Here is a 22,687-nt window from a genome sequence, read left to right on the forward strand (position 1 = left end):
CAGGGCCGAGGGTGCGGTTACAGACTGAACCGGCACCGCCCCTGTGACTAAAGCCAGACCGCTGCAGGGGGAATAAAGTACATTTTCTCCCTCCAGCGTTCAACTATGTGTGGGTTCCAAGCAGGTTAGTAATGCTATTAACCCCATATCTGCAGGATCATCGCGTTTTTTCTGGTGACAGGATCCCTTTAAAGCAAACCATTTTGTAGAAATTCTGCAGAGAATAGAGGTGTCAATTTTCTTCTGATTCTTACCCATTTTCAGCCGTCAAGATTTAGGGATGGGACTTAGTCAAAGGGTAGGAGTGAAAATGAATCTGCCAGCCCAGAATGACTGTTCAAAACTAGCAAAGGTGCTCAGTACCCCTTGGCGTGACCAACACTTCCCACCTACTTGTTTTCCTTCTGTCCCATTCCTCCTTTTCCTTGATTGACAGCTTTGGCTTTACAGGAGCCATTAGAGAGCTGTGATAGATTGGAAGGTGCAGTGAACTGTTTAACTACACCAAGAGTGCACCAATCATCTATGCTTGGTTTTAACAGGCATTGTTCCAGTCATTGTCCCATTGCAGACAGACAGACTTAAAGATTTAAAGGGAACCTGTCACCCCGAAAATCGCGGGTGAGGTAAGCCCACCGGCATCAGGGACCTATCTACAGCATTCTGTAATGCTGTAGATCAGGGATCCCCAACTCCAGTCCTCAAGGCCCACCAACAGGTCATGTTTTCAGGATTTCCTTAGTCTTGCCCAGGTAATAATTGCATCACCTGTGCAATGCAAAGGAAATCCTGAAAACATGACCTGTTGGTGGGCCTTGAGGACTGAAGTTGGGGACCCCTGCTGTAGATAAGCCCCCAATGTTACCTGAAAAAGGAGAAAAAGACGTTATATTATACTCACCCAGGGGCGGTCCCGCTGCTGGTCAGGTCGGATGGGTGTCTCCGGTCCGCTGCGGCGCCTCCCATCTTCTTTCCATGACGTCCTCTTCTGATTTATCTGCCCTCTTGAGGGCAGAGGATAGTACTGCAGTGCGCAGGCGCCGGAAAGGTCAGAGGCCCGGCGCCTGCGCACTGCAGTACTTTGTCTGCCCTCAACAGGACAGAGCAAAGTGCGCCAGAGCCGTGGGTGAAGATCAGAAGAGGACATCTTGTAATGAAGATGGGTGGCGCCGCAGCGGACCAGAGACGCCCATCCGACCTGACCAGCAGCGGGACCGCCCCTGGGTGAGTATAATATAACATCTTTTTCTCCTTTTTCAGGTAACATCGGGGGCTTATCTACAGCATTACAGAATGCTGTAGATAAGCCCCTGATGCCGGTGGGCTTACCTCACCCATGATTTTCGGGGTGACAGGTTCCCTTTAATCTGAGAGCGGCATAAATTAGGGGCAGAAAACCTGATTTCAGTGATGTCAGCACTCTGTCATTTCAATACAATCAGTGTTTTATCAGCAGGAGATTATCACTGCTGGAATAGGTGTTGCAAACCAGATAGTCAGGGTAATCGGTGTATCCCAGCCCTCACCACTGATTGGCCGCTTGCAGACAGTGTTGAGTGTTCATAGTAAGCTGCCAATCCATGGTATAGGTGGGATTATGCATAGCTCAGCCTTCTGACCACTGCTACACCTACAGCTGAGAAAACGGATTCAATCAAAACTGCACCAAGCAGCCCAGTAAGTGACACATCCCCAGAATCAGGGTCTCTGACCCTACATTATTCTGCTATCAGATTCCATGGCAAAATCCTGCTGACAGATTCCCTTTAGCGGGGAAGGTTCCTGCTGTAGGCAGTTGACAACAGTTAGAAACTGTATGGTGTAAGAGAGGTGGGCAGAAATGTCTGATCTCCTGGGCGGCTCCAATGCACAAAGATATGAGTACAAGGAAACTTCAAGCAAGAATTGTATTGTTTTCCATTTTTGGTGAATTTTCTGTGATTAATGTTAAGAAATCTTCTGGTACAAAGATCCAAAAAAGCACAACCTGCCAGTTTACCTACTTCTGATCTGCACCCTACCTGGTGGAAGCTTGATAGCTGACATAACACATCAGTATGCGCTTTACTCCTTAGTGATTGACTGCGGCGCTTCTCACCTTTTGCTATGCAGTTACCCAAACATGTTATTTGGTTGCCTAGCAAAGTACATCACTTGTAGAACTAATTATTGAGTCTGAAGAACTCCCCAATGAATAATTAAAATATCAGCCTTAGAAAAAAATAGTTGGATTGAAATCTGTAAAATGCTCAACATGTTTCTTCCTTTTTTGCAAATTTACTATATTTTATTATTTCCACAGAAAATCCATTTTCTCCATGCTCCCCTACAAGTTACTTTGGTTGGGGGATTGTAAGTAAAACTTTGATTTGTTTTTTCTTTTCTGCTATTTTAAAATTCCTTTTAAGTAACAGTCTAGTGAGGTGGAGCACCTCGATGGATCAATTATTACTAAACTCAGGAATCTTAGGCCCTGCAGTAGGTATAATACATGATTTAATAAAACATGCAGAAGTCTGAGCACTATTTTCAAGGCAAAAGCTGCAAGGTTTTTTTTTTTTACCAACTATATACAACTAAAGTCATTTCAAATGGCAACTTTCTGGCTTCAAGAAACACTAAAAGAAATCAAGAACAAAAAATGTGGTAGTCAGTAATGGTTACTTTTTTAACCAAGCATAGGGGAAAAATTATGGAATCACTCAATTCTGAGGAAAAAATTATGAAATCGCCCTGTAAATTTTCATACCCAAAAATAACACCTGCATCAAATTAGATCTGCTCGTTAGTCTGCATCTAAAAAGCAGTGATCACACCTTGGAGAGCTGTTGCACCAAGTGGACTGGCATGAATCATGGCTCCAACACGAGAAATTTCAACTGAAACAAAGGAGAGGATTATCAATGTCTTAAAAGAGGGTAAATCATCACACAATGTTGCAAAAGATGTTGGTTGCACACAGTCAGCTGTGTCTACAATCTGGACCAAATACAAACAACATGGGAAGGTTGTTAAAGGCAAACATACTGGTAGACCAAGGAAGACGTCAAAGCGTCAAGATCAGAAACTTAAAGCAATATGTCTCCAAAACAGGAAATGCACAACAAAACAAATGAGGAACGAATGGGAGGAAACTGGAGTCAACGTCTGTGACCGAACTGTAAGAAACCGCCTGAAGGAAATGGGATTTACATACAGAAAAGCTAAACGAAAGCCATCATTAACACCTAAACAGAAAAAAACAAGGTTACAATGGGCTAAAGAAAAGCAATCGTGGACAGTGTATAAAAGTCCTATTCAGTCAAATAAATAAGGCAGCACACTGCGGCGCTAAAACATACAAACATGAAAATTGAACTGCATTACTGCACTAGAAATATGAAAAAATGAGAGCGTTTAGTGCATAAATTGGCCAATTCATGTGTACCTGGTAGCCACATTAGGGCATCTCTCATATACCAGGTCCTACACTTTCCTACCTACAGGTACATAATGGGTACCTGTGAAACCTACAGAGGTTTCATAGGTACCCATTCAGATGAAGACGTTTATTCTCAGCGAGGAAAGGAAAGTGTAGGACCTGGTATACGAGAGATGCCCTAATGTGGCTACCAGGTACACATGAATTGGCCAATTTATGCGCTAAACGCTCTCATTTTTTCATATTTCTAGTGCAGTAATGCAGTTAAATTTTCATGTTTGCATGTTTTAGCGCCGCAGTGTGCTGCCTTATTTATTTGACTGTATATGAGTTGGTCACACTAGGTTCAGCACCTGTTCACACTTAGTCTATGTTTGGATGTGACGGTCAGTTTTTTGAAATTTGAAAGTCATATTCAGTGATGAATCACGAATCTGCATTGGGCAAGGTGATGATGCTGGAACTTTTGTTTGGTGCCGTTCCAATGAGATTAATAAAGATGACTGCCTGAAGAAAACATGCAAATTTCCAAAGTCATTGATGATATGAGGCTGCATGTCAGGTAAAGGCACTTTGGAGATGGCTGTCATTACATCTTCAATAAATGCACAAGTTTATGTTGATATTTTGGACACTTTTCTTATCCCATCAATTGAAAGGATGTTTGGGGATGATGAAATCATTTTTCAAGATGATAATGCATCCTGCCATAGAGCAAAAACTGTGAAAACATTCCTTGAAAAAAGACACATGAGGTCAATGTTACGGCCTGCAAATAGTCCGGACCTCAATCCAATTGAAAATCTTTGGTGGAAGTTGAAGAAAATGGTCCATGACAAGGCTCCAACCTGCAGAGCTGATCTGGCAACAGCAATCAGAGAAAGTTGGAGTCAGATTGATGAGGAGTCCTGTGTGACACTCATTAAATCCAAGCCTCAGAGACTGCAAGCTGTAATAAAAGCCAGAGGTGGTGCAACAAAATACTAGTGATGTTTTGGAGTGTTGTTTTGTTTGTTTGTTTTTCATGATTCCAAAATTTTTTCCTCAGAATTACATAGTAACATAGTAACATAGTTAGTAAGGCCGAAAAAAGACATTTGTCCATCCAGTTCAGCCTATATTCCATCATAATAAATCCCCAGATCTACGTCCTTCTACAGAACCTAATTGTATGATACAATATTGTTCTGCTCCAGGAAGACATCCAGGCCTCTCTTGAACCCCTCGACTGAGTTCGCCATCACCACCTCCTCAGGCAAGCAATTCCAGATTCTCACTGCCCTAACAGTAAAGAATCCTCTTCTATGTTGGTGGAAAAACCTTCTCTCCTCCAGACGCAAAGAATGCCCCCTTGTGCCCGTCACCTTCCTTGGTATAAACAGATCCTCAGCGAGATATTTGTATTGTCCCCTTATATACTTATACATGGTTATTAGATCGCCCCTCAGTCGTCTTTTTTCTAGACTAAATAATCCTAATTTTGCTAATCTATCTGGGTATTGTAGTTCTCCCATCCCCTTTATTAATTTTGTTGCCCTCCTTTGTACTCTCTCTAGTTCCATTATATCCTTCCTGAGCACCGGTGCCCAAAACTGGACACAGTACTCCATGTGCGGTCTAACTAGGGATTTGTACAGAGGCAGTATAATGCTCTCATCATGTGTATCAAGACCTGAGTGATTACATAATTTTTCCCCTATGCTTGGTTAAAAAAGTAACCATTACTGACTACCACATTTTTGTTCTTGATTTCTTTTAGTGTTTCTTAAAGCCAGAAAGTTGTCATTTGAAATGACTTTAGTCTTGTGCCATGTCTGTGATCTGCTTTTTTTCTACAAAATTAAACAACTGAATGAAAATCCTTCAAGGCCGATGATTCCATAATTTTTGCCAGGGGTTGTATACTTGATTCAGGAGTTGTGTCCTCCCCTGCAGACTGATTGTTCTCATCTGTCTGATCCACACTTGGCCAACGCCTTCCATCCCAGGATTCTGCACCCTCTATATTTCCTGACTATTCTCATAGGGAATCACAGTGGCTCAATGTGGTCCTGGGTTGAAATCCCCCCAAGGACAATATCTGCAAGGAGTTTATATGTTCTCCCCGTGTATACATGGCTCTGAATTGCAGAATGCTCTAATGCCAATATTATGCCTGCATACGACAACTTAAAGGGAAGGTGCCACCAGTTTTTTTGTAGTTTGTTTTTTTGTGAAATTAAGCTTAAAATAGTAAATAAAATTTATTAATGCAATGTTTGCACTGTTTGCAAACATTTCTATATGAAAAATATTATATATTTTCTTACAAATACATATATTGACCACTAGGGGGAGCATTTTCCGTTTTAGACTTCAAGCAGCTATAGTAAGACTTACCAGCTTTACTCTTTGCTGGAAAATTGGGGCAGTAACTGCTGACATCACCATTTCCCTCCCCTTTTGGGTGGTCTAATATCCCTGGGGCAGAATGAAGAGCAGCATCACAGGGCAGCGCCATTTTGTGTGTGACTGCCCTGTGACCTGCTATCACCAGCAGTTACTGCATCAGAAACACAGCTACAGAGTTTACAAAAAAGCAGAACACAGTGGGCTCAGCCGCATGGTGGACTGGAGGAAAAGTGAAGACATGTGGTGTTTATGTATGGAGCAGCATTATCTGAGCAGAGCTGTCTGTGACTCATCCCTCAGTAAGATAAGAAGGAGGAGATCCAGGTCTGCAGAGAATGGCCAGGCATTGTGGAGGGAGGGGAGAGATACATTGTATGGCAGAGAGAGAGAGGCTGTGAATGCAGCTTACCAGAGATCACAGGGTCTGTGTGTGAGGAGGCGGAGACACAGCAGGGGAAGCACATAGAGAGTAAGTGGAGCTCGGCAGATAGCACTGGGCTATTATAAAATGGCAGCTAGTCACACCTACAGCAGTGAGTTGTGCATCCCACAGAGGCGTGCCCAGCTCACTGCTAAAGCAGCTACAATGTTACAGATAGGGTCAGCGCCGGTCTATTATCTCCTATGTCCACGGGGTGCCGTAAAATGACACTGACAGTGTCGTGAACTGCTGTGAAACCAAGATGTCAGCCCCCAGTGCCTTCTTTAAACTCATATTACACACGTAATCTGTTTCACATGCATTTAAAACTTGGTTATAGCAGCATGTTATGCTACATTACAGTGATTTATTAATGATCTACAAACGCGGTACCTTCCCTTTAAGAGTTGTCAACATTATCTGTATTTTAAGAAATGTGTTGTGTACATGATTTAGGGTAGTAATATATAATATAAGTATTACAGGCTGTCTTCCTGCAGTTAAATTGTTACTCCATAATAATCAGAAATCAAACAAAATGTATATAAACAATACATATGTTATTGAGGTACACCACTATACAATAAAAAGACAATAATAAAAATCAAGAAGCAATGAAAGGAAGGGGAGGCCAATAAGGGACACAAAATAATGAAGGTAAGCTAATACAATACAAGGAGTATCCATCGGATGGCAGAAATAGCAAGGAATGATAACATGCATGTATATATATATATATATATATATATATATATATATATATATATATATACATATGTATATACACAAAATTAATTACAATGCAAATCTAAAGTTAGATCTATAGATATTTGGTACAGTGTAATGCACACAAATAGTGCAATGTAATACACAAAATGAATGAAATAGTAAATAGATAAAGATGCTTTATAGTAAGACATACCCAGAAATAAAAATAGAATGTATCACCACATCAGCCTCTACCTCAGACCCTTAAACGACCCTATTTTATTCTGGGGTCTGTTCCTGTACTTGTTAGTTCAACCTTCTTCACAAACTGGGAAGTTCTTCTGTTCTCTAAATGGTTTATTATGGAGGATCTTGTGACCAGACCTGTCCATCAACCTCCTACAATTGAAAAAACAGCTTTGCTATATGCAATGTCTTTTAAGTGGAGGAGGTTGATGGACAAGTCTGGTCACATAATCCAACAGTGCCCATGTTATAAACCGGGAGAACTGTATGGTTTGTGATGAACGAGGCACTAATGAGAGCAGTAGGAAAACCGAAATACTTCGTTTTGTCGTACTTACTAATTTCTATGTCCCCGAGACACTTTTTTTTTCTTTTTTTTTTTAAATCAAACTAATCTAGGGAACATCTTTAATAATCATCAGTAGATTTCTGTAAAAGTCACATCCAGCCTGTATTTTATAAATGGTTCTTGTATCTTGTAGGGCATTTATTATTATTATTATTTATTTTTAGAGCACAATTTATTCCATGGCGCTGTAGATGAGAAGGGGTTACCTACAAAATACAAATCTAAATTGCAGTGAACAAACTAACAATGACAGACTGGTACATAGGGGAGAGGGCCCTGCCCTTGTGGGCAGCTCCACTGATGATGAGGTGGCAGCAGGGTCAGTGGAGACTGTAAGCTTCCTTGAAGAGATGGGTTTTCAATTTCTGTCTTAACTTTCCAAAACTAGCAGATAGTTGGACGTGTTGGAACACAGAATTCCAGAGTATGGGGGATGCTCGAGAGAAGGCTTGGAGGCAACTGAGTAAGGAAGTGTGGAGTAAGTGTGGAGTAAGGAAGTGTGGTGGAGAGAAGGAAATCTTGAGAGGACCAGAGATCACGTGTTGGAAGGTAGTATGAGATTCGTTTCGAGATATATAGATGAGACAGATAGTGGAATGCTTTGTAGGTCATTTTGGACTAAATACATTGGCGAAATGGGAGCCAATGAAGGGATTTGCAGAGAGGAGAAGCGGAGGAGTAGCATGGTGAGAGATGGGTTAGTCATGCAGCAGAGTTAAGGGCAGTTTGGAAACGTGCGGGAGTGTTAGCAAGGCCGCAGTGGAGAATGTTGCAGTAGTCGAGGTGGAGATGATGAAGGCATGCAATAACATTTTAGTAGATTCAGGGTTGAGGAAAGGACGGTTTCTGGAAATATTTTTAGGTTGAAGATGGCAAGAGCTTGGATGTGTGATTTGAAGGACAGGGGAGAGTTGAGGGTTACTCTGAGACAGCAGACTTGCAGTACAGGGGAAAGCGTGAGATCATTTATTGTGATAGAAAGATCATGTAGGAGAGTTAGGTGAGATGGAGGAAAGATGATTCTTTGGTCCATGTTGAGTTTTAGAAAGTATGATAAGAAAGAGAAGGATATGGTTGATAGATATGGAGGTAGCTGCTCCTGGTATGCACCTATTTGCACTAGTTTGGATGTGCCAGTCGTTTTTCTGTCATTTCTATGTTAGCTTACTGACTGAGCACTCCTCCCTTCACCATGTGGTTTTTAATTACATCTAATCACACTTGGTTCCGGCCAACCCATATGTAGGCTTTATTGAGAGAGGTGTTCACATTCACCCATGCATACAGACATTAGCCTTCGGTAAGTGTTCACATTTGGACAGGGAGGTCAGGGACCCATCAGATTAATGAGACTACCCTGACGATGGTTGATGGGCTCACACTATTTGGCCAAATTCTGTGCAAAGCGTCTCAAATATTTTTCCTAATGTTCAAAAAGCCATTTTGCTATTCATATTTCATGTATTTCATATTCGACATGCTTTGGCACGATAGAGTGCAACCTTTTTTTGTATATTGTATATGGAGGTAGCTGCTCCTGGTATGCATCTATTCACACTAGTATGGATGTGCCAGTCGTTTTTCTGTCATGGTTGATAGACACTCAGGGATTTTGTACAGCAGAGAGTTGACGTCTGGGCCAGAGAGGTAGATCTGAGTAACATCAGCGTATAGATGGTACTGGAAGCCATGGGACTTTGAGTTGTCCCAGGCCAAAGGTATAGATTAAGAAAAGTTATGGTCCCAGGACAGGCCCTTTGGGGAACACTAACAGAGAGAGGGTGGGATGAGGAGGTTGTGTGGGAGACTTTAAATGTGCGGTTGGAGAGGTATGAGGAGATCCAGGAGAGGGCCAGGTCTTTAATGCCAAGGGAAGAGAGGATTTTTAGTAGGAGGAATTTGTCGACTGTGCCGAAGGCAGAGGACAGGTCTAGATGGAGGAATATAGAGAAGTGTCTGTTAGCTTTGGCAGTACGTAAGTCATTGGCAATTTTGGTCAGGGTAGTTTCGATGGAGTAGTGGGGATGAAATCTGGTTTGTAGGTCATCAAAGTCAGTTTGGGAGATGGGAGGAAAGTTTAGCATATACATGTTCTATTAATTTGGAGGCGAATGGGAGCAGTGATATGGGGTGATAGCTGAACTTAGAAGTTGGGTCTAGGGATCGCTTTTTCAGGATAGGCGTGATATTGGGCGATTTTAATGTGACAGTTTTGAATGCGGTAAAGTCTACTTGAGAGTGTGTCTTTTTTTTCCAATGCCACGCTGCAACTCTGGACACTTGCTGAAGCAATCAAATGAGGTTATTGTTCCAGTGTTGCCTATTGATTAGTCACACTCTGCCATGCACGAGAGAGGGGCCATCAAGTCAATAGCTGATACTAGTGTGATGTTCTAGAAAATACATAGTAACATAGTTATTAAGGTTGAAGGATAACTTTAAGTCCATCTAGTTCAACCCATAGCCTAACCTAACATGCCTTAACATGTTGATCCAGAGGAAGGCAAAAAAAACCATGTGGCAAAGAGTAAGCTCCACATTGGGGAAATAAAATTTCTTCCCAACTCCACATATGGCAATCATACTACTGTAGTTCCCTGGATTACCGCCCTGTCAAGGAATCTAGTATATATACCCTGTAACATTATACTTTTCCAGAAAGGTATCCAGTCCCCTCTTAAATTTAAGTAATGAATCACTCATTACACCATCATACGGCAGAGAGTTCCATAGTCTCACTGCTCTTACAGTAAAGAATCCGCGTCTGTTATTATGCTTAAACCTTCTTTCCTCCAGACGTAGAGGATGCCCCCTTGTCCCTGTCTCAGGTCTATGATTAAAAAGATCATCTGAAAGGTCTTTGTACTGTCCCCTCATATATTTATACATTAAAATAAGATCACCCCTTAGCCTTTGTTTTTCCAAACTAAATAGCCCCAAGTGTAATAACCTATCTTGGTATTGCAGACCCCCCAGTCCTCTAATAACCTTGGTCGCTCTTTTCTGCACCCGCTCCAGTTCAGCTATGTCTTTCTTATACACCGGAGACCAGAACTGTGCACAGTATTCTAAGTGTGGTGGAACTAGTGGCTTGTATAAAGGTAAAATTATGTTCTCATGAGCATCCATGCCTCTTTTAATGCATCCCATTATTTTATTTGCCTTTGTAGCAGCTGCCTGACACTGGCCACTAAATATGAGTTTGTCATCCACCCATACACCCAGGTCTTTTTCATTGACGGTTTTGCCCAGAGTTTTAGAATTAAGCACATAGTTATACATCTTATTACTTCTACCCAAGTGCATGACCTTACATTTATCCCCATTAAAGCTCATTTGCCATTTGTCAGCCCAAGCTTCTAGTTTACAGAAATCATCCTGTAATATAAAATTGTCCTTCTCTGTATTGATTACCCTGCAGAGTTTAGTGTCATCTGCAAATATTGCAATTCTGCTCTATATGCCCCCTACAAGGTAATTAATAAATATGTTAAAAAGAAGAGGGCCCAATACTGACCCCTGTGGTACCCCACTGCTAACCGTGACCCAGTCCAAGTGTGCTCCATTAATAACCACCCATTGTTTCCTATCCCTGAGCCAGCTCTTAATCCACTTACACATATTTTCTCCTATCCCTATTATTCTCATTTTATGTATCAACCTTTTGTGTGGCACCGTATCAAAAGCTTTTGAAAAGTCCATATACACTACGTTCACTGGGTTCCCTTGGTCCAGTCCGGAACTTACCTCTTCATAGAAATTGGTGTCACTGTCTGTGTTGTAACGTGATGGTATGGAGGACAGCAATAGAATAGAGTCGGAGAGCGTATGCGTGTCTAAATGTGTGAGGTTGTGCTAGTTTCTGAACATAAGGGGCAGGTAAGGAGAAAAGGGATGAGAAAGTGAGTAGATGGTGGTCAGATAGGGGGAGAGGTCAGGCTGTGAGATTAGATAGGGAGCAGAGATGGATGAAGATAAGGTCTAATGTATTGCAGAAAGGATAAAATGGTGGTACCTGGACCCTTCAAAGCGTCAATTAAACGCAAAACAGCCATTGTCCTTTGTGAGCTGCTCCCCTGCATGTTTTAACTTGCTTTAATAAAGAATTTTTTTATGGGACAGAGTGCCACTTTTTTATCCTTCCTTCGATTCTATGGAGATTTCTCTTCTGGGTGTAACACATTTCGAACCGTTGTTGACAAGCTGCAATCAGTTCCACTCTCAATTCAGAAAAACCCTGTTTGGGAGAGAAGAACAGACAAATCGCGGCGCCCTAAGTGCGTAAACACAATATTATAGTCTTTAAAGGGTGCACAATTTTATGCACTCACCTGATTTAAGACTAAAATGGCTTTAGATCGTGTATCCTCCAAATTCCCTCTGAGATACTTTTCAATATACAGGGCTTGCAGCTTGCCTCGGGTGGATCCAAGTGAGAGAGCCAGAGTAAGGCTCACACAGGATGAGTAGTTCAAGAAAAGCACATCCAGCCCATGAATGGCAGCGCTTCCCAGGACTCACATTCAAAGATGATATTTCATATTTTTTTATTTCATAACTTAAAATAGAAGAGATACAATGCGTTTCGGATACAGTATATATCCTTCTTCAGGTATCATAAAAACACAGTACAAATCCTAGTAGGATTCAGTACTCAGAGAAATTCCCCAAAGGAAAAGGCAGCCCCCCACATATAATGACTGTGAGTAAGATGAAAACACAAACATAGAGATGAAACAGGTTTAGCAAAGAGAGGCCCGACTAGCTGAATAGAACGAGGATAGGGAAGATAACTTTGCGGTCAGCACAAAAACCTATAAAAAAACCACGCAGAGGGGACAAAAAGACCCTCCGCACCGACTAACGGTACGGAGGTGGTCCCTCTGCGTCTCAGAGCTTCCAGCAGGCGAGAAAAACCAATAAAGCAAGCTGGACAGAAAAATAGCAACAAAATAACATAAGCAAAACTTAGCTTTGCAGAGCAGCAGGCCACAGGAATGATCCAGGGAAAAAACAAGTCCCACACTGAAACATTGACAGGAAGCATAGATCAAAGCATCAGGTGGAGTTAAGTAGAGAAGAAGCTAACGAGCTCACCAGATCACCTGAGGGAGGAAACTCAGAAGCTGCAGTACCACTTTGCTCCACAAACGGAAGATCCCAGAGAGAATCAGCCGAAGTACCACTTGTGACCACAGGAGTGAACTCTGCCACAGAATTCACAACAGAGCGGCTGCAGAGGACCACTGTGTAAGACCAAATGATAAAGCAAGGGACAGGAGCTTGGAGAATGCAGGCTGGTGGGTGTTAGTGGTGATGTTGAAATCGCCCATGCTGATGATGGGAATGTCAGCAGATAGAATGTGTAGAAGCCAGGTGAAGTGGTCAATAAAGGCATTGGCCGGTCCCAGGGGTCAGTATATGACGGCCACTTGGAGAGTTGTTAGAAAGAAGACGACCCACTCCCCACGTTAGAATTCTTTGCATCTGTGCAAGTTTGCTAATTACTAATAATGTTGCATATATGGTGTCAACATACTCTGCAAGAGTGAAGGACAGTTACTAAGCTTAAAGAGAACCTATCAGGAATATTTAGCCCTATAAACTAAAGGCATGACCATAATGGCGCTGTGATGCTGATTAATATGATACCTTATATGAAGGGATCCACTCAGTGGCTGCTGAATACTCACTTTGTGAAGTTTTCAGAAAATGACGTCGTGTGTTCCAGTGTGCTTAGTTCAGAGCTGAAATCAAGATCTACGCATGCGCTGCCTCTGGCGCCATTTTATTGAAGGATGCCATCTCCCACTGTGCATGCGCCGCCCACACGATGATGGCGGCATGGAATTTTAAAAAGGAGGCAGTTCACTGAATAATCAGTGAAGAAGCAGAGGAAGCTGGTGGGGGTGGCGGAGAACTAGAAGAAGACCCTGACCTTGACTCCCACATCCCACCTTGAAGCCCACAAGATGTTATTTTCTGAAAAGTTCATAAGGTTAGTATTTAGCAGCCACTGAGCATATTCCTTCACATCAGGTATCATATTAGTCAGCATCACAGCGCCATTATAGCTATGCCTTTAGTTTATAGGGCTAAATCCTGCTTACAGGTTCGCTTTAATGCTTAAGAATTCTGGAAATCCAAAAACTGGCATACATGCCTTATAACACATTTATTCTGTGTTTTAGGCACTTTTTGCACCTCCCTCAACATGTGGGCATGAGTTTACAAGGGAGTGGATTCTTGTAAAGGGGCAAGGTTCAGGATTCAACACTGCAAAATTGTACCAAAACATACAGACTCCTCACAGATGTTGTCTTTAGGTGGATTTGAGTCCTGGACCTTATTACTGTTAGAAAACCGTGCGAACCACTGACCCATCATGCTGTCATTGCTTCATTAACATTGGTTATTAGAGCGGTTTACTGAGTATTACATTTAGAGAGTCACATCTGTAATGGTTGCAAAGAAAGCAATAATAATCTTCTTTGTGTAAAGGTCCCATACCTAATAAATGAAGTATTACTGTAAGTTGATGGTGCCTGCGAGAGTCATGAATGATAGAACTTTGCTTGGGAATCTGTGGCAGACATTTCTGGAGGAAAGGAGCCAACCATGTGTTAAAATGGTCCCGAGCAGAAGTGCAATCACTTATATCGGGCTCGGTATTCGAATGATTCCTGTTGTGAATTCTGTTGTCAAGCTCCCTCCTGTGGTCATGAATGGTACTTCGGCTGGTTCTGTCCATGGGCTTCCTCTGGTGGTTGTGAGTGGGGCTGCGGCTTCTGAGTTTCCTTCCACAGGTGACGAGGTTAATTCATTAGCTGGCTGCTCTATTTAACTCCACTTAGATCATTGCTCCATGCCACCTGTCAATGTTCCAGTATTGGTCTGTTCGCTCCTGGATCGTTCTTGTGACCTGTCTTCTCCAGCAGAAGCTAGGTTCCTGCTTGTTTTTCTCTTGTTTGCTATTTTTCTGTCCAGCCTCCTATTTTGATTTTTGTCTTGCTTGCTGGAAGCTCTGGGACGCAGAGGGGCGCCTCCGCACCGAGAGTCGGTGCGGAGGGTCTTTTTGCGCCCTCTGCGTAGTTTTTTGTAGTTTTTGTGCTGACCGCAAAGTCACCTTTCCTATCCTCTGTCTGTTCAGTAAGTCGGGCCTCTCTTTGCTAAAATCTATTTCATCTCTGTGTTTGTGATTTTCATCTTAACTCACAGTCATTATATGTGGGGGGCTGCCTTTTCCTTTGGGGAATTTCTCTGAGGCAAGGTAGGCTTTCTTTTTCTATCTTTAGGGCTAGCTAGTTCTTAGGCTGTGACGAGTTGCATAGGGAGCGTTAGGAGCAATCCACGGCTATTTCTAGTGTGTGTGATAGGATTAGGGATTGCGGTCAGCAGAGTTCCCACGTCCAAGAGCTTGTCCTGTATTATTATTAACTATCAGGTCTTTCCGTGTGCTCTTAACCACCAGGTCCATTATTGTCCTAACCACCAGGTCATAACAGTACAGGTGGCCCAAAGTATTAATGCATCTCTTTGCACTGTGTTTTGCCTTTCTTTTTCCCTAGACCTCTGGGTGGTTCAGGATACAGGTGTGGATATGGACATTCAAGGTCTGTCCTCTTGGATGGATAATCTCACTGCAAGGGTACAAAACATTCAAGATTTTGTGGTTCAGAATCCGATGTCAGAGCCTAGGATTCCAATTCCTGATTTGTTTTTTGGGGATAGATCTAAGTTTCTGAATTTCAAAAATAATTGTAAATTGTTTCTTGCTTTGAAACCTCGCTCCTCAGGTGACCCTGTTCAACAAGTGAAAATCATTATTTCTTTGTTACGTGGCGACCCTCAAGACTGGGCATTTTCCCTTGTGCCAGGAGATCTGGCATTACGTGATGTTGATGCGTTTTTTTCTGGCGCTTGGATTGCTTTATGATGAACCAAATTCAGTGGATCAGGCAGAGAAAATCTTGCTGGCTCTGTGTCAGGGTCAGGATGAGGTAGAGATATATTGTCAGAAGTTTAGGAAGTGGTCTGTACTCACTCAGTGGAATGAATGTGCCCTGGCAGCAGTTTTCAGAAAGGGTCTCTCTGAAGCCCTTAAGGATGTCATGGTGGGATTTCCCATGCCTGCTGGTCTGAATGAGTCTATGTCTTTGGCCATTCAGATCGATCGACGCTTGCGTGAGCGTAAAGCTGTGCACCATTTGGCGGTATTATCTGAGCATAGACCTGAGCCTATGCAATGTGATAGGACTTTGACCAAAGCTGAACGGCAAGAACACAGACGTCGGAATGGGCTGTGTTTTTACTGTGGTGAATCCACTCATGCTATCTCCGATTGTCCTAAGCGCACTAAGCGGTTCGCTAGGTCTGCCACCATTGGTACGGTACAGTCGAAATTTCTTTTGTCCGTTACTCTGATTTGCTCTTTGTCATCCTATTCTGTTATGGCATTTGTGGATTCAGGCGCTGCCCTGAATTTGATGGACTTGGAGTTTGCTAGGCGCTGTGGTTTTTCCTTGGAGCCCTTGCAGTATCCTATTCCATTGAGAGGAATTGATGCTACGCCTTTGGCCAAGAATAAGCCTCAGTACTGGACCCAATTGACCATGTGCATGGCTCCTGCACATCAGGAGGATATTCGCTTTTTGGTGTTGCATAATCTGCATGATGTGGTCGTTTTGGGGTTGCCATGGCTACAGGTCCATAATCCAGTATTGGATTGGAAATCTATGTCTGTGTCCAGCTGGGGTTGTCAGGGGGTACATGGTGATGTTCCATTTTTGTCTATTTCGTCATCCACCCCTTCTAAAGTCCCGGAGTTTTTGTCGGATTACCGGGATGTATTTGATGAGCCCAAATCCAGTGCCCTACCTCCTCATAGGGATTGCGATTGTGCTATTAATTTGATTCGTGGTAGTAAGTTTCCTAAGGGCCGACTGTTCAATTTATCTGTGCCAGAACACGCCGCTATGCGGAGTTATATAAAGGAATCCTTGGAGAAAGGTCATATTCGCCCGTCGTCATCACCGTTAGGAGCAGGGTTCTTTTTTGTGGCCAAGAAGGATGGTTCTTTGAGACCTTGTATTGATTACCGCCTTCTTAATAAAATTACAGTCAGGTTTCAGTATCCTTTGCCGCTGCTGTCTGATTTGTTTGCGCGTATTAAAGGGGCTAGTTGGTTCACCAAGATAGATCTTCGAGGGGCGTATAATCTTGTGCGTATTAAACAGGGCGATGAATGGAAAACAGCATTTAATACGCCCGAGGGCCATTTTGAGTACCTGGTTATGCCATTCGGGCTTTCCAATGCTCCATCAGTATTTCAGTCCTTTATGCATGACATCTTCCGAGAGTACCTGGATAAATTCCTGATTGTATATTTGGATGATATTTTGGTCTTCTCGGATGATTGGGAGTCTCACGTGAAGCAGGTCAGAATGGTGTTCCAGGTCCTTCGTGCTAATTCTTTGTTTGTGAAGGGGTCAAAGTGTCTCTTTGGAGTTCAGAAGGTTTCATTTTTGGGTTTCATTTTTTCCCCTTCTACTATCGAGATGGATCCTGTTAAAGTTCAGGCCATTTATGATTGGACTCAGCCGACATCTGTGAAGAGTCTGCAAAAGTTCCTGGGCTTTGCTAATTTTTATTGTCGCTTCATCAGTAATTTTTCTAGTGTTGCTAAACCGTTGACTGATTTGACCAAGAAGGGTGCTGATGTGGTCAATTGGTCTTCTGCGGCTGTAGAGGCTTTTCAGGAGTTGAAGCGTCGTTTTTCTTCTGCCCCTGTGTTGTGCCAGCCAGATGTTTCGCTCCCGTTTCAGGTCGAGGTTGATGCTTCGGAGATTGGAGCAGGGGCTGTTTTGTCGCAAAGAAGTTTTGATGGCTCGGTGATGAAACCATGTGCCTTCTTTTCTAGGAAGTTTTCGCCTGCTGAGCGCAATTATGATGTTGGCAATCGAGAGTTGTTGGCCATGAAGTGGGCATTCGAGGAGTGGCGTCATTGGCTTGAAGGAGCCAAGCATCGCGTGGTGGTCTTGACGGATCACAAGAATTTGACTTATCTCGAGTCTGCCAAACGGTTGAATCCTAGACAGGCTCGTTGGTCGCTATTTTTCTCCCGTTTTGATTTTGTGGTTTCGTACCTTTCGGGCTCTAAGAATGTGAAGGCTGATGCCCTGTCAAGGAGTTTTGTGCCCGACTCTCCGGGTGTTCCTGAGCCGGCGGGTATTCTCAGAGAAGGGGTAATTTTGTCTGCCATCTCCCCTGATTTGCGGCGGGTGCTGCAAAAATTTCAGGCTGATAGACCTGACCGTTGACCAGCGGAGAAACTGTTTGTCCCTGATAAATGGACTAGTAGAGTTATCTCTGAGGTTCATTGTTCGGTGTTGGCTGGTCATCCTGGAATCTTTGGTACCAGAGGTTTGGTGGCTAGATCCTTTTGGTGGCCGTCTTTGTCACGGGATGTGCGTTCTTTTGTGCAGTCCTGTGGGACTTGTGCTCGGGCTAAGCCCTGCTGTTCTCGTGCCAGTGGGTTGCTTTTGCCCTTGCCGGTCCCGAAGAGGCCCTGGACGCATATTTCTATGGATTTTATTTCGGATCTCCCTGTCTCTCAAAAGATGTCGGTCATTTGGGTGGTTTGTGATCGCTTCTCTAAGATGGTCCATTTGGTACCCTTGTCTAAATTGCCTTCCTCCTCTGATTTGGTGCCGTTGTTTTTCCAGCATGTGGTTCGTTTACATGGCATATCGGAGAACATCGTTTCGGACAGAGGTTCTCAGTTTGTTTCGAGGTTTTGGCGATCCTTTTGTGCTAGGATGGGCATTGATTTGTCTTTTTCCTCGGCTTTCCATCCTCAGACAAATGGCCAAACCGAACGAACTAATCAGACTTTGGAAACATATCTGAGATGCTTTGTTTCTGCTGATCAGGATGATTGGGCATCCTTTTTGCCTTTGGCTGAGTTCGCCCTTAATAATCGGGCCAGCTCGGCTACTTTGGTTTCGCCGTTTTTCTGCAATTCTGGTTTCCATCCTCGTTTCTCTTCAGGGCAGGTTGAGTCTTCGGACTGTCCTCGTGTAGATACTGTGGTGGATAGGTTGCAGCAGATTTGGACTCATGTGGTGGACAATTTGACATTGTCCCAGGAGAAGGCTCAACGTTTCGCTAACCGCCGGCGCTGTGTGGGTCCCTGACTTCGTGTTGGGGATTTGGTTTGGTTGTCGTCTCGTTATGTTCCTATGAAGGTTTCCTCTCCTAAGTTTAAGCCTCGTTTCATTGGTCCGTATAAGATTTCTGAGGTTCTCAATCCTGTGTCATTTAGTTTGACCCTTCCAGCTTCTTTTGCTATCCATAATGTATTCCATAGGTCGTTGTTGTGGAGATACGTGGCGCCTGTGGTTCCATCCGTTGATCCTCCTGCCCCGGTGTTGGTTGAGGGGGAGTTGGAGTATGTGGTGGAGAAGATTTTGGATTCTCGTATTTCGAGACGGAAACTCCAGTACCTGGTCAAGTGGAAGGGTTATGGTCAGGAAGATAATTCCTGGGTCTTTGCCTCTGATGTTCATGCTGCCGATCTTGTTCGTGCCTTTCATTTGGCTCGGCCTGGTCGGCCTGGGGGCTCTGGTGAGGGTTCGGTGACCCCTCCTCATGGGGGGGTACTGTTGTGAATTCTGTTGTCAAGCTCCCTCCTGTGGTCATGAATGGTATTTCGGCTGGTTCTGTCCATGGGCTTCCTCTGGTGGTTGTGAGTGGGGCTGCGGCTTCTGAGTTTCCTTCCACAGGTGACGAGGTTAATTCGTTAGCTGGCTGCTCTATTTAACTCCACTTAGATCATTGCTCCATGCCACCTGTCAATGTTCCAGTATTGGTCTGTTCGCTCCTGGATCGTTCTTGTGACCTGTCTTCTCCAGCAGAAGCTAAGTTCCTGCTTGTTTTTCTCTTGTTTGCTATTTTTCTGTCCAGCCTGCTATTTTGATTTTTGTCTTGCTTGCTGGAAGCTCTGGGACGCAGAGGGGCGCCTCCGCACCGTGAGTCGGTGCGGAGGGTCTTTTTGCGCCCTCTGCGTGGTTTTTTGTAGTTTTTGTGCTGACCGCAAAGTCACCTTTCCTATCCTCTGTCTGTTCAATAAGTCGGGCCTCTCTTTGCTAAAATCTATTTCATTTCTGTGTTTGTGATTTTCATCTTAACTCACAGTCATTATATGTGGGGGGCTACCTTTTCCTTTGTGGAATTTCTCTGAGGCAAGGTAGGCTTTATTTTTCTATCTTTAGGGCTATCTAGTTCTTAGGCTGTGACGAGTTGCATAGGGAGCATTAGGAGCAATCCACAGCTATTTCTAGTGTGTGTGATAGGATTAGGGATTGCGGTCAGCAGAGTTCCCACGTCCCAGAGCTTGTCCTGTATTATTATTAACTGTCAGGTCTTTCCGTGTGCTCTTAACCACCAGGTCCATTATTGTCCTAACCACCAGGTCATAACAGATTCCAGAGTACATATATATTACATTCATCGTGGTGTAAAAACTGAAACATTGCACCCTGGCCCAGTAGACAGTAGGTCCACTAACTGGGCTCAGTGGTTTCAAGCACTGCTACATAACTATAATCAATAGTCAAACTTTAAGGATTCAAATTCATGGACCAACTGGTGGCACAATATGATCGCTGATCAGTAAACCTCTACCAATCCGTGATCGTTTAACACCCTGTGTACACAGTCAGACCAAAGTAAACAATGCACACTGAGCGATCAGTCATAGTTTCCTCAGTGCGAATAGGCTGCCATGGTTCTCGACAGCGCGAGTCCTGTTTACACAAGATGATGCACTGCCAAAAATGATGATCTTTTGCACTGCGCAAAAGATCATTTCACCTGATGAATGAGCGTTCTGCTTATTTGAGTGATCGGCAGCCTGATTACACTGAAAGATTATTGTGAAATAAGCGTTTTAAGAACACTCTGTCACGATTATCTCTCAGTTTACGTGCAGCCTAATTGTGTTTGATGACTACTTTTTGTAATTTTACTGATCTGTTCTTTCCTGTAAGATGACCCCACATTGTGTAATTATCTGTCTTTTGCTTTACAGCTTGCTGTTCATGGTTCCTGTTGCCTGTTCATTGTTTCCACAGCAATGGTAACGTCCATACATTTTTGTCGGGCATGAACAGATCTTGGTGTGACTCTAGATATCTGTTTCATTTTGCTGCACCAGTTTATTATCCTTTAGTTACATGGTGCCCATGTATGATAAATTCTTCTTTTATTATATGGTGCACATCAGCATGTGTCTTTGCTTTTATTAGAACATATCAACATGTTCAACTGGACACATGGTGTAATAGTGGCTGCAGAGCGACATAAAATGTTATTTTTTGTGAAGAAATTGGCAGTCAAAGTATTTGACACCTAATGAGTTAAATTTTGTTACATCTGACTGGATGTTTTCAGATAGTTTTCACTGGGGGCGGGTACATTTCCCTCTATGATGCTGACCAATCATATGCAGGCAACAATACATTGGAGAAAGAACACACCCCCTGCATGGCTTAGAGCAGGTTTATTCGTGTGTAAGATGTAAGTATACAGCCCTGATCTCCTCGTCTAATGTTTTACATGAATAGTCATCTGTGCTCTACTCCTAGTTTATTCTAACACCTTAAGACATGATCATTATATGAGCAAAGCAGACTTTCATTATACATATATCTCATACAGGAGTAGCCTGTAGCCTTTGATTACAAGTTGCTGTGAGCACAAACAAAAGTAACACCTTTTGAGCTCCTCTCCAGACAAGCAGTGTGGAGGATGGGCGATACAGCGAATTTAGGGGAGAGAATATGGGTTTGTAATGTAATACAGCTAAACTCCGCTGTGCTGACCCTTTTCATACAGACTTCTGGGACCTTATCTGAAATGTGTGAATCATCTGTGTTATACCTCCTCACTTTCTAATCATACAGGATGTTAGACTAGGGGATCAATGCTGTATCATTACTTCTCACACACTGAGAAAGATGCTGTAAGCTATTTCAGTGGCATGTTCTTCTTTCTCTAGTGTGTTGCTCCCTGCTTATAATTGATCAGCATCAGAGAAAGGGAAGAAGTACACTGATGACATCATCACAGGTCCTTATGCACTTCTATGTTGCTGCCTGCATATGATTGGTCAGTGTCATAAAGGAGGAATAAGTACACGCCCTAGTGAAAAATATATAATAACAGCCACTTGGACTTAACAAAGGCTAAATCATTAGGTACAAAATGCTTTGATTCCTAACATCTCCACAAGGAAGAGGCAAAATTAACAACAAAAAAGTGTTTTATTCTGCTCTGCAGCCACTACTACATCCAGTTCAACATGAAAAATTTGAAAGGGCATTTTAATGTTACAACTCCTTTAAAGCACCACTCAGGGCCGTATTTAGAGTTTCTGCTGCCCTATGCACTTTTAGTGCTGCCTCCCCCATTGGTGAGTATGACACTATCCGCATAGACTTTGGCAAGAATCGCTGCTGTGAAAGTCGCCTTTTGCAGCAGATCGGGCAGTTTTTTTGCATCTGCCACGTAACGGATCACTTACAGCAACACTGCATTTGGTTTCATTCATTCCCTATGGGATTTGCGGTACTTGCTGTGATCTGGGAAATGCGGTGCCATACCTCCCAACTTTTGAAGAAGGGAAAAAGGTCTAAAGGTTGCTGACCACACCCATTTCACAACTAATCACACCCATATCCAAGTCCCAACCACACCCATTTAGCACTGCTGATCACACTGTTTCATATACAATAATTAAAACAAAAAAAAAATATGGCCACGCAGTGCTCCATACTGTATAATGGCTACGCAGTGCTCCACATACTGAATAATGGCCCTACATGATGTTCCATACTGTATAATGGCCACACAGTGCTCCATACTGTATAATGGCCACACATGATGCTCCATACTGTATAATGGCCACACATGATGCTCAATACTGTATAAGGGCCACACATGATGCTCAATACTGTATAATGGCCATTGGCCACACATGATGCTCCATACTGTATAATGGCCACACATGATGCTCCATACTGTATAGTGGCCACACATGATGCTCAATACTGTATAAGGGCCACACATGATGCTCAATACTGTATAATGG

At 43.1% G+C, this 22,687-nt stretch overlaps 1 protein-coding gene across 1 annotated transcript in view; it reads left to right on the plus strand.

The window, feature by feature from the left end:
• SFXN2 (sideroflexin 2) overlaps window positions 1-22,687 on the plus strand; it is an 89,607-nt gene that overhangs the window by 64,551 nt on the left and 2,369 nt on the right. Inside the window, exons 10-11 of the mRNA XM_069753716.1 lie at window positions 2,303-2,352; window positions 20,627-20,674. Coding sequence (XP_069609817.1) covers window positions 2,303-2,352; window positions 20,627-20,674 — 98 coding nt within the window. The remainder of the gene's footprint in view (window positions 1-2,302; window positions 2,353-20,626; window positions 20,675-22,687) is intronic.

Source organism: Ranitomeya imitator, chromosome 2 (assembly GCF_032444005.1).
Source record: "Ranitomeya imitator isolate aRanImi1 chromosome 2, aRanImi1.pri, whole genome shotgun sequence".
Lineage (NCBI taxonomy): Eukaryota > Metazoa > Chordata > Amphibia > Anura > Dendrobatidae > Ranitomeya > Ranitomeya imitator.